Source organism: Schistocerca serialis, chromosome 10, assembly GCF_023864345.2.
Source record: "Schistocerca serialis cubense isolate TAMUIC-IGC-003099 chromosome 10, iqSchSeri2.2, whole genome shotgun sequence".
Taxonomy (NCBI): Eukaryota; Metazoa; Arthropoda; class Insecta; order Orthoptera; family Acrididae; genus Schistocerca; species Schistocerca serialis.
The window spans coordinates 37,260,827-37,280,842 of record NC_064647.1 but is presented as its reverse complement, the minus strand read 5'-3'; the positions used below and the strand labels follow the sequence as shown (position 1 = coordinate 37,280,842).

At 42.4% G+C, this 20,016-nt stretch overlaps 1 protein-coding gene across 1 annotated transcript in view; it reads left to right on the top strand.

The window, feature by feature from the left end:
• Positions 1 to 20,016, top strand: part of LOC126425234 (DNA topoisomerase 2-like) — a 154,221-nt gene that overhangs the window by 24,173 nt on the left and 110,032 nt on the right. The window contains exons 7-12 of the mRNA XM_050088193.1: positions 927 to 1,166; positions 1,274 to 1,379; positions 4,252 to 4,442; positions 6,110 to 6,241; positions 7,174 to 7,384; positions 7,523 to 7,632. Of these exons, the coding sequence (XP_049944150.1) occupies positions 927 to 1,166; positions 1,274 to 1,379; positions 4,252 to 4,442; positions 6,110 to 6,241; positions 7,174 to 7,384; positions 7,523 to 7,632 (990 nt within the window). The remainder of the gene's footprint in view (positions 1 to 926; positions 1,167 to 1,273; positions 1,380 to 4,251; positions 4,443 to 6,109; positions 6,242 to 7,173; positions 7,385 to 7,522; positions 7,633 to 20,016) is intronic.

Genomic DNA, 20,016 nt, shown 5'->3' with positions numbered 1-20,016 from the left:
GGCACTCTGTTATGTTACTCAAACTGGCCCGGTGTTCCTGAGTATATGAAGCTGTGTTGCTCTGGTCCCCATATGTTCAACATAATAATAAACATTTTGTAGTTATTTCCCAAATCATAGAGAGTAAAAACCTCATTGAATGTTATAAAAAGAAATATTTCTTATGTCATTCAGGTGGCAAGACAGGCATGTTCAAATATTTTGTCACACAGAAAAGTGCTTTTGCTTTTCCTATCTTAACTGAATACTTAACAGGTCCTCCAATTTATATTCATTTCTTCTGTATGCAATTTTTTTCAGTAGTGTCATTTGCTTTCTCATCAGAGCTCCCCAAGTTGGTGTGACGTGTGGTTGCTTGTGTGAATGAATGAATGGTATGTGTACCTGTGTGTTTCATGACGAAGGCTGTGGCCAAAAGCTTATGGGTAATTCTTTTAATTGTGCTTGTCTGCAACTTAAGTCACCTTTATGATAAGTAGCAATGTATCCTTTCCTTACATTGACATTCCAACTGGGAGTTTCCTTGGTTTGTTCTTGAATTCTCTTTCATTAGCAAGTATGTTTGCATCACTGACAGCCAAATGTATTAATTTCCCACTCACAAATCTTTCGTTCAGAGGGTGACATTGCAATATTGTTGATACACATGTTTAAAAGTAAAAGAAGTATCGTAGTTTTTGGACTCTGTCTCCTCTCATTCTTACAACAAATAGATCTTCCATCCTGGGAACCGAGTGACCTGCTGCTTCTTTCTATCCATCTTCCCTTTTAACAGGCTTGAAAACTACAAAACTAGAAATCAGTACTGAAATTTCACCTTCTAGAGGTGAAGTACTGGTGTTAAATTATTTCTTATATTTCAGTACTTTTCAAAATGAAAATAATTAACATATTTTGCTGTTAATCTCATGGTTTTGCATTTTCAGGGTGGTAGACACATAGATCATGTTTCTGATCTGATTGTAAAGCAATTAATTGAGACCCTAAAGAAGAAGAATAAAAATGGTATTCAGATCAAACCTTTCCAAGTTAAAAATCACATGTGGCTCTTCGTAAACTGTCTTATTGTGAATCCGACATTTGATTCACAGACGAAGGAAAATATGACTTTGCAGGCAAAAAGTTTTGGATCGAAATGTCCACTTTCAGAGAAATTCATAAACACTGTGAGTAGTAAAACATACAAATACTTGAGTATTGAAATTTTAAGTAATGGAGTGCGCAGTTTTAAAATTTCTGTGTTGATTAATCTTCGCATTTTCCTCTCCCATAGGTGCTTAAATCTGGCATTGTTGAGTCTATTCTCTTGTGGGCAAAAGCAAAAGCTGATTCTCTCTTGACAAAAAATTGCAGCAAAAAGAAACAATCAAGACTAACAGGTATGTTGTTACTTTTTAAGTTTTGAATGTAAAAAAACTGAGTCATGTGCAGTCTGTTCCTTCAGGACTGTTTTTTAATATGTAGTGGGTTGTACCTATTACCTGTATCATCCTTTATTAGGTACTTGTATTAAGAATTTTTTGCAAATAGATAATATTTTGCATGCTGTTATCAGTCATAGTAATCTAAAGACTTTGGACCACTAATAATTTGTCTGACTATAGTCAACCTAAATGATCGTAAATTTTTTTGTGTGTAGCTCTCCTTAAAGCACAAACCGTGTTAAGTATGATGACTGTCTCTGTTATCCTATGATTAGTCTCATGTCTTAGTGGCTCATTCAGGAGCAGTACTTAATGAGCTTAAGTCTCTCTCTGAATTCTTCACTTACAACTGGCTTCTGGAATTTTATAGGTACACATGCTGTATTTGAACTAGATTTGTTGTAACATTTACCTGAAACTTTTATACTCATTGTGCCCTGTTGGTGATGTGTTACACATTTGAGATAGCCTGTTTCAAAATTTAAATGCGGTAGTCAGAAATTATTAAATTTCTGTTATTTTTTCATGGCATTACCTGGACAAAATACATAGCACTACAACTGGTGGTTTTAGGCATAGAAAAGTTAGGTTATATGCCTTTGTGGGAAGATTTCATTTTGTGGCCTGTTAAAGATCTAGCCACCAGTGCACAACACAGAGTTGTAGTATGTAGTGCTTATTGCTGTCAGAATCATTTTCGCCCTACAGTGGAATGTTCACTGATATTTTATTTATTTATATACTTGTTCCATAGATCTGTACATGTGAGCAAGTCACTCAGATGTGGAACGTGTCAATGTACATAATAAATACATAGAATAAAGACATTGTTATAGTATTAATAACAGTGCACAAAAGTCATACTTATTAGCTTAAAAACTAGTCAACATAAATGTGAAGATAGCAGTTTCATATTTAGGGCATTATTGCATCTATTTTAACCTTGAACAGTAATCAAAACTTCCCACTTCGGGTTTAAAAGTGACCCAAAAATGGAAATGAGAAAAACAGGAATTTTTACATTAGGGCATTATTGCATTAGTTTAACAGTAAACAGTGTCAAAAAATTTAAAAACTTCTTTCCAATCTGGGTTTTACTTATTTCTCTGAAAGAATTCCTCTATGAATAAAGTGAGGTCTCAAGTAAATAATTTTTCAAGCTACGTTTAAATACTGATGTACTACTCCTTATACTTTTGATGCTGTTGGGTAGGGAATTGAAAATTTTCGTTCCATCGTACTTTACCCCTTTTTGAATAAGTGTCAAGTTCTTTAACTCACAGTGGAAATCCTCTTTTCTTCTGGTGTTATGTTCATGATGTAGGCAATTCGTTTAATACAGAGTGGGGTTATTTATTATGAAGCACATCAGTGAATATATGTACTGAGATGTTGCTGTCAGTATTTCACGTCATTTAAAAAGATTTCGACATGAGGTTCGTGGGGGTACACCACAAGTGATTCTTATTGCTCTTTTTTGTGCTGTGAGGATTTTCTCTGTGGCAGGTGTATTGCCCCAGAAGATGAAAATAGCCAAAGTAAGCTGACTTTGAGATGGTAATGTCATTGAAGCGTGACAAAATTCGTAAAGCAAATGTTGCCGACGTCAGCCGTTTTAGTGATTGTAGAACGTGATGTTCCCAGTTCAGCTTACTGTACACGTATACGCCTAGGAATTTTGATAAGTACACTTGCTTTATCATCTGATCATTCTGTGTGATAACTATTTCTTTTGGGTTTTTGTGGGTTGTCTGGAACTGGATAAAATTGGTTTTTTTCCAGGTTTATTGAATGAAACTTCCTGGCTGATAAAAACTGTGTGCTGGACAGAGACTCTAACCTGGGACATTTTCCCACGAAAGGCAAAGGTCCCGAGTTAGTCTTGTCCCGGCACACAGTTTTATCTGCCAGGAAGTTTCACTTATTGTTGTACTGCAGTTATTTTTGGGCACTTCATGAGTTCTGTTTAATCCTCGAGCTGTGTGAAGTCTTTCCTACATGTACTCTGCAGACCACAGTGAAGTGTATGGCAGAGGGTGCTTCCCATTGCCTGCTTATTGCTACAAAAATTGTCAAAAGGTTCTTGCCAAATTGTCTATACATTGTTTGTATCTGATGTCTTCTTTATATATGAAGTGAGATTGAGAATAGCAAAGACTAGAAACAGCAAATTCTCATAACTAGCATATGTGGGTGCACGAAAATCCTTGTGGCACAACTCTGGCAAGGTGCACCACCACCATTACCACCATGACAACCAGCAGTTTAAAATTAACATGCTGTCGATAATTGATGATTGCTGGGAAAGGTACATATTACCTTACTATTTATTTATTTATTCATGCATCCTTAGAACATTCAGCACAAACAGTATGTCAGACAAATTACAGAATGATATATATACATATAGACATACAAAGTAAGACAGGATTAGGTGAGGATAGGGAAGGAAGTTAGTCATATCATCAATGGAACCATACCTCATATGTATGCCAATCTAAGAGGACTTCATTCAAACTAGTCTTCCAAATAAGAGGGGGCAAGTGGTTTGTGTGTGATAAGACTCCAAAATTCTTCTGCCGCTGCCAAAAGTGCACCAGATAACAGCTGTCTTAATGGATGGGTAGTTTAGGGGAGGACCGGTTGCATAGTCTGCACATCTGCTCCTTTTCCCAGTTACCTCCTCCTCCCGCCTCTGATGCTTTGTATTGTTAGGCCATCTAAAGCTGTTTGTTTGTGCAGCGCATTCCCAATGCAGAGATAATCCATCGTGTCACAGATACCCGTAAAACCATTGATACTACTAATGTGTTTATTTCAATCGTAGGCATACCAAAGCTGGAAGATGCAAACCATGCAGGAACACAAAATTCTCTGGATTGCACTCTTATTCTTACTGAGGGAGATTCAGCCAAGTCATTGGCTGTGTCTGGCCTCGGTGTAATTGGCAGAGATAAATATGGCGTCTTCCCACTGAGAGGCAAGCTGCTGAACGTCCGCGAAGCTTCTCACAAGCAGGTGAGGCCAGGCTGCCTTGCATGTTGTCTGATGTTGCTGTTAAACATTTGCACTGAAAGTAACGTTTACTTCTAGCATGAATGGAGTGTACACTTCCAGAATGGTAGACAAATGTGATGTTTAGAAGATTCGTGCTGTTGGCATTCTTGATGTTAACTCTTGAAATTTTACTTAACCTGTATGCTTGTTGGAGTCAACTGTTGTTCAGCCACTGTTCATTGTAGAAGTCAACTCATTACTTAGCATTCATTATTTCTTCCGCTTGTGCTGCTATCAGTTTATTGCTTGGTTCATAAAAAGTCATTAATGTAGTTGACAGAAAACTAGTCCCACCACAACTAGTTGGAAAACTTGGTTAACTTTTGTGGTACATTGTCCAGTTATTACCTTAGAAAGTTTTTCAGGTAACAAGTTCTTTATTTAAATGTAAGTACATTTTAGGATGTAGATAGTTTACAAAAGCGCATTATTAATGATAATGAGTAATAAGAGATGTGCTGGTTTTAGTTCGTCCATCAAGATTTCCCCCTCTGTTTCCATGGCTTCATGTCAGAACATCACTTAAAAGCACTCCAACCCGTGCGCGTGTGCGTGGGCGTTTTTGTGGATGAAATGGGTTACTACTGTCAAAGCGGAAGTACTATTGGTGGCTTGGTGTGCTTGATAGGGACAGACGTATCTATGGAACAATCTGACAGGCAGAGATTGACATCTAATAAGGGGACTTTAGTTGAGATGGAAGAGGTAAGTGGATTTGAGAATAGCTGTTGAGGTTATGGAGGAAAGAAAAAAGGTTGTCCATGCCATGAGTCTGCATCATAAAAATGTCTTCAATGAATCCGAACCAGGCAAGAGATTTTAGGATTTGATGTGATAGAAATGATTGCTCTTGGTGGCTCATAAATAAGTCGGAATAGGGTGCTGTCACACAAGTACCCATGATACCATGGATTTGTTTGTAGATTTGGCCTTCAAAAGTGAAATAATTGTCGGGATGTGGTTGGATAGGAGAATTAGGCAAGAGGGGGTGGGGGGTTTGGTGTCAGGTGGATGCTGGGAATGTATTGTTACATGGCTGCAAGCCAATGGGCATGGGGATGTTGTAAAAGGACGTCACATCCACAGTGGCGAACAAGGAGTCTGGCGGTAATGGGACAGCAACTGTGGAAAGATGGTGAAGGGAGATAGCTGCGGTGTAGGATAGGAGGTTAAGGATTAGCATGTCCAAACTATTATCCATTTAGTTTAATGAAACTTGCTCAAACTAGTTTGTATTAAATTAGGTTCTCAGTAATGTTCATATGTAGTTTGGCCACAATAAGTTGATTTTTTCTGGTGCTACGAGTAGTGGAGAAAATTCACTAGGTGGAAGATGATTGATTTGTCACCGAATGCTGCCAATATTTCTGCGTGTCATATCTGCTTTCGTGTATGTACAGCATGCACTTATTGTGACCAAACAGGATATGTGTTCACTCTGAGAATATGATTGTCCATGCTATATATCTGAATGCTTTCTACACTTTCAGTTTAGGTTTTGAAATTTAATAGCTGTTATTCTGTAAGTAAGTACATCTCCTCTATCAAATATCCCTACCCACCTGGTTTCACTGTACTGATTACATTACAGAAATGTGTAACTGTTGTTCAATGTTCTGTTCTGACAGATTATGGAAAATGCAGAAATAAATAATATAATTCGCATTGTTGGCCTTCAGTACAAGAAGAAATATGAATCGGTGAATGATCTAAAGACACTGAGATATGGAAAGATGATGATAATGACAGATCAGGACCAGGTAAATAAACTTTAGTCTCTTCCCTTCTGTAAATGAACAACTGAGTACATAATCTTCTTGTACTCTAAGTAAAATTACTTTGTCATTTCGGCGAAGTGAGTGGTAGAGGCCAGTGGCCATCAATTCTTTCTTGCACGCCACATGCTTGTTTTGTTGCCTATTTCGCAAGCTGCATGCAGCGTCTTGTGAAGTGTGACCGGCCACGTGCTGGCAACACTCTTCGAGACTGCTCCTGAAGTTAGGTGTTTCTGAAAGTATTTTTTCCAGCAAGACGCAAAATTTCACATTGAATGGTTGCTCTCTTGAATTGGACTTTGCCAAATTTATCACGACAATTGTGCCACCGTTCAACACAGCTTCGAGAGTAAGACAATGTGAAATAACAAGCTTACTTGGGAAGTTGTTAGATACACCATATCACTAAACTTTGTTACTTTGTTAAAAGAAAATTATTTTTTGAACGGGCAACATAGAGGGAGGTTTGCAGTTTTATTTGCAAAAACTATTTTAATGGAATAGAGTAAATAAGTATAAAAAATAGAATAAATAGAAAAAACAGTCGATATGGGGAAGAAAAGGTTATTGAAGAGGACAGTGCAAGTGATAGTGATCTTGCAATAGACAGTATTTTTAATGCCTCATTAAAGAAGGAAGCCAGATGGTTACTATCAAACTAAAAGCATCTGGAACTGTAGAGAAACAATGCGGCAGTGCGAAAGTATAGCTCAGGAGTGTAAAGAGAACACCTGTTGTCTAAACTTGTAATGTTATGTGGAATATTGAGTACTAACTGCAGCAGTGGGCTTGTAAATGAGCAGTACAGTTTTGTCCCTCCATGTATGAGTCTGGTGGAGATGGACACTCAGTGTGTTGGTTCATGCTGTCTTTCATATGCAAACAATTGCTTGACAAACTTTAACTTCTAATTTCAGGATGGATCACACATCAAAGGTTTGCTGATCAATTTCATTCACCACAATTGGCCATCTCTCCTCCAGCTCCCATTTTTGGAGGAATTTATAACACCTATTGTGAAAGCTTCAAAAGGCAACCAAGAGTTCTCATTTTACTCACTGCCAGAGTTCGATGAATGGAAAACTTCAAGAGATAATTGGCATACCTACAAGATAAAGTACTACAAAGGTATTTTTTTAATATAGCTATTTCTGTACTCCAAATGAACACTCAAAGAACAGGAGTGCCATTCTGTGTAATGAATATTCTCAACATGAAGTAAATTGTTAAACATACGTCTCTTCTTTCATTTAAACACAATTTCAGGTTTGGGCACCTCCACATCCAAAGAGGCAAAGGAGTATTTCATGGACATGAGACGACATAGGATAACATTTAAGTATGGGGGTCCCAATGATGATCAGTGCATCAATATGGTAAATATTCATATGTTAATATTTTTTTTTTTTTTTTTGTAAAGATAAGGCTCAGAAACTGGATTAAAACAGAATCCAGACAGATCTAGCATTAGTGCTCTTACTGTAACCTATCCATGTTAGTGTCACCTATGATCCCAGTGTTTCTGTTTAATAGTATTAATCAACCTTCAGAGTTGCACTACTGTGGATGAAGATACAGCACATCCTGCATCTTTTGACAGGGATGTTGTTTAAAGTGTCTTTTGAAACAAAATAAACATTTATTACTATGAAATATGGTGAAATGGGTCCCTTTTTGGTTATGAAATAATATATACTGAAAAACCAAAGAAACTTGTAAACCTGCCACCTAACATTGTGTAGGGCACCCTCAAGCATGCAGAAGTGCTGCAACATGTGGCATGGACTCGACTAATGTCTGAAGTAAGGAGTTGACACCACCTGAATATGCAGGGTTGTCCATAAGTCAGTAAGAGTAAGAGAGGGTGGAGATCTCTTCTGAACAGCACATTGAAAGGCATCCCAGATATGCTCAATGTTCATGTCTGGGCAGTTTTGTAGCCAGCGGAAGTGTTTAAATGTGGAAATGTGTTCCTGGAGCCATTCTGTAGCAATTCTGGACATATGGTGTCACATTATCCTGCTTTAATTGCCCAAGTGTGTCGGAAAACACAATGAATGTGAATGGATGCAGGTGATTAGACACGATACTAATGCACATGTCACTTATCAGTCGTACCTAGACATATCAGCAGTGCCATATCACTCCAACTGCACATACCCCACACTATTACAGAGCCTCTACCAGCTTGAACAGTCCCCTGCTGACATGCAGGTCCATAGATTCGTTAGGTTGTCTCCATACCCGTACACATTCATCTACCCCCCAGGGGGTCCACAACTCTTTTGTGGATACGTGCGTGGCGAGCTCGGGGCCCCGAGCCATTGCAGCCTTCTTTCTCTCCCAGGCTGCATTTCCTTTCCCTTCCCCTCCTCTCCCCTCCATGCTCCTTTCCCCTCGCCCTCTCCTCTCCCTCTATTGGTGTCCTTGCTTATGTTGGCCCCCCGCTATCCTCCTGGTTCTATTGGTTTTACACTCCGGCTTTGTTGTGTAATCATCTCCTCCTTTTGGCATTCCTTGGTCCCCCTCTGGGGTTTGACCTCCATTCCAAAATTTCTCTTCCGTAGTGTGAGCCATTTGGGGAAGAGCACCTTACCTACTGTCTCCGACGTGCGCCCTCCTAGTACATTCCACCTTTTCTTTTACATCGTTGTCTGATGCTAGGGTGCATAGCCAGCACGGTAGCCAGCCCGTGTGGTGGGGTCGCTATGTACCCTTTTGGTTGAGCCCCCTGAACACACAGGGATCACACTTCTGATACCTGAGCTGTGACCACCTCATGCATGCCTTGGAGTGGTTGCTCATCATCTGGAGCATCGGAACTCCCGCCAATGGCCGCCGTGCCAGACGGCCCTTGCTGTGGCTGGGTGGCGCCCATGAGGAGAGCCCCGATCGGAGTGGGTGGTATCAGGGCGGACACTATGCAAATGAAACGCATACGGGTCCAAAACTCTAGCCGTTCTTCTGCGGCCGTCTCTGCGTGGAACTGATTCCTTGAGTGCTGCTTCTCTTGCCCCTTCGGCCTTCCCTTCCATGGCTACCCCCTGGGAAGAGGGTCAGGCCCGTCGTCTAGGGGCAAAACCTTTCCCCCCGTTATCTAGTTTGCACCAGGACTGATGGAGATACTTTCACCAGTGTCAAACCTTTATTCTTTCTTTGTGGAACACATTGAAGATAAGTTCGGCGAAGTGGACTCCCTGAGCAAGATACGGTCTGGTTCGTTGCTGATAAAAACTGCTTCAGCTGCCCAATCTGTGGCCCTTCGTGCCTGTACCCATCTTGGCACAATTCCTGTGTCCATTACCCCTCACCAGTCTCTAAATATGGTACAAGGTGTGATTTTTCACAGGGACCTCATCCTTTAAACTAATGAGGAACTTCGGGACAATCTCGGACGGCGGGGTGTTCACTTTGTTCGGCATGTTCAGAAGGGTCCTAAAGATAATCGTATTGATACTGGTGCCTTTATCCTGGCCTTTGAAGGGGTTACCCTTCCTGAGAAAGTTAAGATTATGGTCTATCGCTGTGATGTGAAGCCGTACATCCCACCTCCTATGCGGTGTTTTAAGTGCTTGCGTTTTGGCCACATGTCTTCTCGCTGTTCCCAGGACCCTCTCTGTGGTGACTGTGGACGTCCACTCCATGAGGGGAGTCCCTGTGTTCCCCCTCCTGTATGTGTAAATTGTCATGGTAGTCATTCTCCACGTTCACCAGATTGCCCAGTACATAAGAAAGAAAAAAAGATACGGGAGTATAAGTCCCTTGATCGTTTAAGCTACACAGAGGCCCGTAAGAAATATGCACGATTGCACCCTGTGTCCATGACATCTAGTTACGCCTTGGTTACATCTTCATCCCTTCCTCCCCCTTCCTTACCCCCATCCCGGACCCCTCTCCTCCCCCCCTCCCCTGCGGCTCCCACACCTTCTCTTCTGGGCGCTGCTCCCCTTTCCCAGCCGGAGAAGTGTCCCACTCCTTCGGTGTCTGCCGGTCAAGGGCGCCTCTCACGGGATGCCCCTTCCCGGCACCTTCCAGGTGAAAGGTCTGCTGCCGCGCGGCGACCGCGAGAGCCGCTGTCTATCGGCCCCCAGGTCGCCCGGTCTCTTTCTGTTCCTGATCTTGCTGCAGCTGGCTCCTTTATGCCACACAGTCCTCCTCGATCTCAGCCTGAAAAGAAGAAGAAACATAAGTCCCGGGACAAAGAGCCTCTGGTGTCACCGGAGGTCCCTTCCCCGACTTCACAACCGGATTCTGACCTGTCGTTCATGGATGTCGCCCCCTCCTTGTCGGTGACGGGTGGGGACCTGGCGGTATGACTGGATTTAGCGTGTTCAGCCCTCATTTAAACCATCGTTCTGTGGTTTTCCAATGGAATTGTAATGGCTACTATCGTCACCTTCCGGAATTGAAATCTCTTGTTTCGTCCTACTCTGCAGCTTGTGTGGTTCTCCAGGAATCTCATTTTACTGATGCTCACTCACCGACCCTCCGTGGGTTCCGTGTTTTCTGTCGAAATCGGGTCGGACCCTTGCGGGCTTCTGGTGGCGTTTGTACGTTGGTCCGTACAGACATTGCTAGCACGTGGATTCCTCTCCAAACTACATTGGAAGCGGTTGCTGTTAGGGTCCACTTAGACTCTGCAGTCACAGTTTGCAATCTTTATCTCCCTCCTGACAGGACTCTTACACCTGCTGCCTTAACCACCCTTCTTCAGCAATTTCCTCCTCCCTTCCTCCTCCTTGGGGATTTTAATGCTCATCATCCTTTGTGGGGCAGTGCCTTTCCATCTAGACGAGGCCTTCTTATAGACCAATTTATTGCAGACTGCGACCTGTGCCTTCTTAATGGTGGCTCCCCAACTCATTTCAGTGCCGGTCATGGTACCTTTTCTGCCATTGATCTTTCTCTTTCTTCTCCCTCTCTCCTCCCTTCATTACACTGGTCGCCACACGACGACCTTTGTGATAGTGACCATTTCCCGTTGATTATCACGCTCCCTTCCCGCTCCCCGATGGACAGGTTACCTCGTTGGTCTTTCCACCGCGCCGATTGGCCTCTATACACTGCACAGGTCGAATTTTCTCCCTCTTTGTCGGGTTGTATTGATGACGTCCTACGTGACGTGTCTGACGCTATTGTTCGCGCTGCTAACCTTGCTGTCCCGCGCTCATCTGGACCATTTCGCCGCCGGCAAGTCCCGTGGTGGAGTACGGCCATTGCCATTGCCATCCGTGATCGCCGTCGAGCTTTACAACACTTTAAGAGGCACCCAGGCTTACTACCTTTAAGCGCCTTCGCGCTAAAGCCCGTTATTTAATCAAACAGAGCAAGCGGATATGTTGGGAACGATTCGTTTCTTCCCTTGGTTCCACTGTCCCTCTGTCACGGATATGGGCTACACTTCGCTCTCTCCGAGGTTGCCATCGGCAGTCCACCCTCCCAGGCCTTCACCTCCCAGATGGCATTTGTACGGACCCTTTAGTTCTCGCAGAACATCTTGCAACCCATTTTGCAGTGGCATCAGTGTCAGCCTCCTATCCAGCTGCTTTCCTTCATCAAAAACAGCAGGCTGAAGCTCTCATCTTATGTTTCACCACTTGTGAGTCAGAATCTTACAACGAACCTTTTACTGAATGGGAATTTCTTTCTGCTCTATCTTCTTCTCATGATACGGCCCCTGGCCCAGATTCCATTCATAACCAACTGCTTCAACATCTCAGTGCTCCACAACGGCAACATCTTCTTCGGGTGTTTAACCGTATCTGGCTCCAGGGTGACTTCCCTTCTCAGTGGAGGGATAGCATTGTGGTTCCTGTCCTTAAGCCTGGTAAGAACCCCCTATCTGTTGACAGCTATCGTCCAATTAGTTTGACCAATGTTGTTTGTAAGTTACTTGAACGGATGGTAGCCCGTCGGCTCACTTGGGATCTATTGTCCCCTTACCAGTGTGGCTTTCGAGAGGGACGATCTCCAATCGATCATTTACTTCGCGTGGAATCCGCAGTTTGGCAGGCCTTTTCCCAGCGCCGCCATTTGGTTGCAGTGTTTTTTTACCTTCGCAAGACCTATGACACGGCCTGGCGCCATCACATCTTACTAACCCTTCATCAGTGGGGTCTTTGGGGCCCACTCCCGATTTTTTTATCCGTCAGTTCCTGATCCATCGGTCATTCGGAGTTCTAGTTGGTACTGCTTTTAGTTCTCCACGGACCCAGGAGACGGGCATCCCACAGGGTTCTGTCTTGAGTGTCCTTCTTTTCCTCATTGCTATCGATGGACTTGTGGCCTCTGTCGGTCCCTTGGTCGCCCCTGCCCTGTATGTGGATGATTTCTGCATTTGGGTTAGTTCCTCCTCGATGCCATCTGCAGAACGGCAGCTCCAGGTGGCTATACGGCGTGCCTATGCATGGACCCTCTCACACGGGTTTCAATTCTCTCCTTTAAAATCGCGGGTGGTCCACTTCTGTCGCTTTACTACGGTCCACCCTGATCCAGAGCTCTATCTCACTGCACAAAGATTGCCTGTGGTTCCACAGTTTCGTTTCCTGGGTCTTCTTTTCGACAACAAGCTCACTTGGCTGCCCCATATCAGACTCCTGAAGGTAGGATGTTTCTGTAAACTCAATGTCCTTCGCTTCCTTGCCCACTCCTCTTGGGGTGCGGACCGTTCCCTCCTCCTCCGTCTTTATCGTGCTCTAGTTCTGTCACGTTTGGACTATGGTTGTCAAGTTTATGGTTCAGCTGCTCCTTCCACACTGCATGTGCTGGATCCAGTCCACCATCGTGGTATCCGTTTAGCCACCGGTGCCTTCCCTACTAACCCTGATGATAGTCTCCTGGTTGAAGCTGGGATCTCCCCCCCCCCCCCCCCCCCCCTTTCTGTTCGGCGGTCCCAGTTTCTGGTGTCTTATGCCCTCACTATCCTTTCTTCTCCCACTCACCCTTCCTATTCTATCCTGTTCCCAGACCATGGACGTCGCCCACCCGACTCCCGCCCTCGGGCGGGTTTACCAGTTGGGCTGCGCCTTGCGTCTCTTTACCGTGATTTTCAGCTTCCTTCTTTGTCCTGTCTTCCTCGCTCCCTCCCCTCCACCCCTCCTTGGTTAGTTCCTCGGCCTCAAATTCGGATGGATCTCTGCCGCGGTCCAAAAGATTCCATCCCCCCCGGTGGTATTCCGTTCCTTTTTCCGCCAAATTTTATGGGAGTTTTGGGATGCTGTTGTTTTTTACACTGATGGCTCTAAATCTGCTGATCATGTTGGGTATGCCTTCACGTCCTTTGTTGGAATGGAAAATCATCTGCTGCCACCTACATGTGGGGTGTTTACTGCGGAATTGATGGCAATTTCCCGGGCCCTTACCTTTATTAAACAATCCCAACACAACCGCGTTTTGTTATGTACGGACTCGATGAGTGGCCTTCTTGCTATTGACTGGTGTTTTTCGCGCCATCCCTTGGTCTCTGCCATCCATGACCATCTCGCTGATCTTCACCGTGCTGCTTGTTCCATTGACTTTCTATGGGTCCCGGGCCATGTGGGTATCCCGGGTAATGAGCTCGCTGATCGTTTGGCTGGGGGAGCAGTTACTTACCCCCGTTTTCTGTAACCCCTCCTGCAGCGGATTTACGGCTTCACATCAAATCCCACTTCGCACAGTCATGGGCCAATTCTTGGGAGGCTACTCCACTGTCTAATAAACTTCGTGCAATTAAGGTGACACCAGGCCCATGGCGTTCTTCCTTTTGCCTCTCCCTCAAGGACTCGACCACACTGTCGTGTCTCCGCATTGGCCATACCAGGCTGACCCATGGTTTTCTTTTGTGTGATGAGCCACCCCTGCTATGTGGTTGTGGAGCCTTCCAGTCAGTGGCCCACATTTTGGTTGAATGCCCCCTTCTTTTGGCTCTGCGTGCTAAGTACAGACTCCCCCACACTTTACCTTTGATATTGGCTGACGATTCCCGGATGGTCTCTCTGGTTCTCGGTTTCCTCCGGGAGAGTGGTTTTTATTCTCAGTTTTAAAGTTTTTAATCTCTCTCTGGTGTTGGGGCAGGGCGGTGAGTGTTTGGGTGTCTCCCACTGTAGGCAGTGTTCAGAGATTCCCGATTCACCTCCCTGACCGGAATCCTCTTTTCTTCCCCTTTTACTCTGTTTTTACCCCTTCTTTTTAAGGCTTGGTTAGTCTTTCTATTCCCATGCGTACTTTCTGCATTATAGCAGTTGTACCTTTTAAGTCACAGGTGGTCTTGCCTATGCTGCTTCAGCATAGTGTTGGGTTCGTTCTCTTGCCGACTTCCCTCATTTGTTTTTACTAATGACAACGTGACTGCCCTTTTACGTTTTTCCCTTTTTCCGTTTTATTGTTCTGAATTTTCTGAGATGTCCCGTTAGCAGAATGGAGTCTATTTGAAACAAGGGAATGATGACCTTGCTGTTTGGTCCCTTTAACCTCAAACAACCAACCAACCAACCACATTCATCTACTCGATAAAATTTGAAACGAGACTCGTCCGGCCAGGCAACATATTTTCTGTCATCAGCAGTCCAATGTGTTGGTGTTGACAGGCCGAGATGAGGTGTAAAGCTTCGTGCCATGGAGTCAAGGGTACACAAGTGGGCCTTCGGCTCCAAAAGCCCATAACGATGTTTCGTTAAATGGTTCGAATGCTGTCACTTGTTGATGGCCTAGTGTTGAAATCTGCAGCAATTTGCAGAAGGGTTGCACTCCTGTCACACTGAATGATTCTCTTCAGTAGTCATTGGTCCCATTCTTGCAGGATCTTTTTGCAGGCACAGTGACGTCTGAAAGCTGATGTTTTACCAGATTCCTGATATTAACAGTACACTCGTGAAATGGTCGTACGGGTAAATCCCCCTGCTTCATCGCTATGTTGGAGATGCTGTGTCCTATCTCTTGTGTGCCGTCTAGAACACCACATTCAAACTCCTTAAATCTTGATACCCTGCCACTGTAGCAGCAGTAACCAATCTAACAACTGCACCACACATGTATTATATAGGCATTGCCAACCACAGTGCTGTCTTCTGCCTGGTTGTCTCTCTGTGTTTGAATATGCGTGCCTATACCAGTTGGGCACTTCGGTGTAGTTTATAATGTTATGACTGTTCTGCCCTGTCATTATCCAACAGTTCATCAAAATTTAATTTGAATGCATTTACATCATTTTGTGAATATCTGAAATTTCTGAATTGAGGAAGGATATGGAAAATAAAGGAAAATTGTTTCCTGTAGACATAATTAGTCACACAGTCAGTGATACTGTTTAAACAGGTGCTCTACAAAATGAATGAGTCATTGGTTTCTTTACCAGCAGTTGTACTTAAAATTAATATTTTCCAACACTAGAGAGACAGCAGGATTATTTCCTAGGAAATCTGAGTTAAAACTTTTTACAGCAAACAGTTTAGACTGCTTTCCTTTTCTCAAAACACGCACTTTTTTTGTTAATACTTGCCTTGAGGTATAATAAAGCCAAAGATACAGCTTTGGCTTCTATCACTTCTCAAAATTAAACTGGCTGTAACCAGTTGGTTAAAAGTCCCTAATAGGCACAAATGAAATAATGTTTTTTGTGTATGTAAGGTGGTATACATCGTTTGAAGAATATTGTTTTTCATAAAACACTTCAACATTTATTTCCCCTATGACATAAGATGTTTGGCCACATAAGTTTTACCCAATGCATAAAAATGAACTTGATTCTAGAGTGGCCAAGAAGAGACTGAATAAATTTTGAGACACACATTTAACATTGAACATAAATTCCTTTAGTTCAGTATCAGATCAAAATCATCTTAGGGATGTGGCATAATTTCTTCTTGTGGTAGGTGGCCAGAGGCCAGCTGGGTGTCACATCTGGTGTTGTACTAAACTTGCACTGTGCATAGTAGCCTTCGGCACTTGCCAAATCTGTGATGTACAAACAGAAACATTTTATAGTTCGCATTACACAAAAATATTATTGTAATAAAATTGATAAAATACAGTATCATATGTCATATACTAGGTACAGAAAGGTGGTTACCTTAAATTCGTAAGTAAGTTTTTTGGGGAAATTTAAGTGCGTATTGAAAGGATAGACAAATGGGTAATGGAGCTGGTGTATTTGTCACAGTAGACAAACACAACTCCACCAAGACAGAAATTGAAGCTGCATGTGAGATTGTTTGTGCAACATACAATATCACGGGTGGGCATAAAATAATGGGATCCTTTTATCCCTGACAACTCATCTGTTGTTACTAAAAACATGAGAGAGAACCTCAGTTCACTAGTTTGTAATTCAGTTAACTTACTGTAATTGTTGGAGACTTTAATCATCCAATATTGAGAAAATTACAGTTTTATTAGTGTTAGGCATGATAAGATATGCTGTGAAACATTACTAAATGCCTAATCAGAAAACTGCCTAGAAAAGATACAAAGCAACTGCAGTCATGATGGAAATATATTGGATCTAAGGGCAACAAACAGACCTGATCTCTGTGAGCATGTCCACAATGAAAAGGGTATCAGTGACCACGATGTGGTGGTGGTGGTGACGATGATTACCAAAGTGCAAAGGACAACTAAAACAAGCAGAAAGATATTTATGTTCAGTAAACCGGGCAAGGAATTGGCAGTGTCATAGGAACTTAAAACTTTCAGTTCAGGGCAGGAGCATGTAGAGGAAATATGGCGCTAAAGTTTAAGACTAGTGGACCCTGCAGTGAATGGGTATGTACTCAGTAGAACAGTTCATAATGGGAGGGATGCTCCATGGTATAGTCACCTTAAAAGAACTTCTAAAGAAACAGATTGCTGTATAATAGGTGTCAAACGGAGTAGGACTACAGAAAGAGAGATGCTGAATGAAACGTGTTTCACTGTCAAGAGAGCACTGTGTGATGCCTTCAATAACTAAAAGAGCATAATATTGTCAAATAATCTTTAACAGAACACCAAAGAAATTCTCATTGTGTGTAAAGGCTGTTAGTGTAGAGTCCCTAGCAAATGAGACATGAAAAATTGAGGGTAGCAAAGCAAAAACTCAAATGTTTAACTCCATTTTCAAATGTTCCTTTACTAAAGAAAACTCAGGAGAACTGCCACAATTTAATCCTTGTACCACTGACAAACTGAATGAAATAAGTATTAGCATCAGTCGTGTTGAGAAACAGCTGAAATCATTAAAACTGGATGAAGCTCCAGGGCCCGATAGAATCCCTATCAGATTCTATGCTGTATGTGCAGCTGAGTTAGCCTCTCTTCTAACTACAGTTTATTGTAGGTGGCTCGAACAAAAGCCGTGCCCAGTTCTTAGAAAAAGGCACAGGTCACACACTTCTACAAGAATGGTAGTAGAAGTGATTCACAAAACTACCATCCAATATCACCGACAGATTTGTTGTAGAATCTTAGAACGTATTCCGAGCTCCAACATAATGAAGTATCGTACTGAAGGCTTTGAATCAAGGCAGTCAGGTAGATGCAGTATTTCTCGGTTTCTGAAAATCGCTGACTCAGTATCACACCTATGTCTCTTGTCAAAAGTATGACCATGCGGGGTATTGAGTGAAATTTGTGAATGGATTGATGACATTTTGGTAGGAAGGACACAGCTTGTTATCTTGGATGGAGAGTCATTGTCAGATGCAAAAATAAACTCTGGTGTGCACCAGGAAGACCCTTGCTGTACATGTTCAATATTAATGACCTTGCAGCAGATAGTAACCTCAGACTTTTTACAGATCATCAGTTATCTATAATGAAGCACTTTCTGAAAGAAGCTGCATAAACATTGTCAGATAAAATTTAATAGTGGTGCAAATATTGGCAACTTGCTTTAAATGTTCAGAAATGTAAAACTGTGCACTTTACAAAACACATGTAGTATATTATAACTATAACATTAACTGTTGGAATCGGCCAAAACATATAAATACTTGGGTGTAACACTTGGTAGGAATATGAAATGGGATGATCACATAGGCTCAGTCATTGGTAATGAAGGTGGTAGATATCACTTTATTGGTAGAATATTGGGGAAATGGAATCAGTCTGCAAAGGAGATGCTTAAAGTCACTCTTGCAACTCATCCTGGAATATTTCTGAAGGGTGTGGGACCCGTACTAGATGGGACTAACAGGGGGTATTGAACATACAGAGAGAAGGGCAGCAAGAATGGTCACAGGTTTGTTTTATCCATGGGGAAAGTGTCTTGAGATATGGAAGGAACTAGATTGGAAGACTTGAAGTTAGATGTAAACTGTTCTGAGAAAGTCTGTTAACAAAGTGTAAAGAACTGTCTTTAAATGATGACTCTAGGAATATAAAAAACTCTACATATTGGTCACATAGGGATTGTGAGGATAGGATTAGAATGATGACTGCTTGGGCAGAGGCATTCAGGCATTCAGTCATTCTTTCTTCCCGTGCTCCATATATGAGTGTAACCGAAAGACACCAGTAACTGGTACAATGGGATGTACCCAGTGCTATGTACTTCATGGTGATTTGCAGAATAATAGTAGATGTAGGCAGTAGAATTCTGTGATATTGCACAACTTCTGTGTCACTGAAATACATGACACTGTTTCATCACCATGAATAATCCTGCCTGCTAGAGCAGTTGTTTAAATATATTTGTCTTCCCCTTGAACAGCATTCTATAGAAGTGTAAATAATAGATTTCAGCTACCAGTTGCCCTTTGGAATATTTATTAGCAGATCTAGATTTTGACAAGCAACTAGCCATTCTCAATGTTAAGAATACAACAGGTACATAGTTAGATGTCATAAAAAGTTGCAATTAATGGTTTAACTTGTGTGGTTTGTATATTACATACCACTACCCTTGTTTTTGGTCAATGCATGTAATGCCTGTTGGTCTGGCTTTATACACAGTTCATGGAATACTAATTTTTGCGGAAGGCAGGCTGTGTGGAGAACACATCGGTTGGTTATATGGTGCCATCTATGTGAACTACATATAAACCTCAATGGAAATAGACCACTTCAAATTTAATGACATGAAATGCAACATAAGTAAAATTCTTACATTGTCGTCAGACTTATTTCCCTTTATCGTCAAATAATAAAATTTCCGTGTTCACTCCTTTAAATGTTATTAAAACATTTAAATTATGTCAGGTGGGTAAAATGTTTTAAACAAAGATGAGGTGACTTACCGAACCAAAGCGCTGGCAGGTCGATAGACACACAAACATACACACAAAATTCAAGCTTTCGCAACAAACTGTTGCCTCATCAGGAAAGAGGGAAGGAGAGGGGAAGACGAAAGGAAGTGGGTTTTAAGGGAGAGGGTAAGGAGTCATTCCAATCCCGAGAGCGGAAAGACTTACCTTACGGGGAAAAAAGGACAGGTATACACTCGCACACACGCACATATCCATCCACACATACAGACACAAGCAGACATATTTAAAGGTCTTTAAATATGTCTGCTTGTGTCTGTATGTGTGGATGGATATGTGCGTGTGTGCGAGTGTATACCTGTCCTTTTTTCCCCCTAAGGTAAGTCTTTCCGCTCTCGGGATTGGAATGACTCCTTACCCTCTCCCTTAAAACCCACTTTCTTTCGTCTTCCCCTCTCCTTCCCTCTTTCCTGATGAGGCAACAGTTTGTTGCGAAAGCTTGAATTTTGTGTGTATGTTTGTGTTTGTTTGTGTGTCTATCGACCTGCCAGCGCTTTTGTTTGGTAAGTCACCTCATCTTTGTTTTTATATATAATTTTT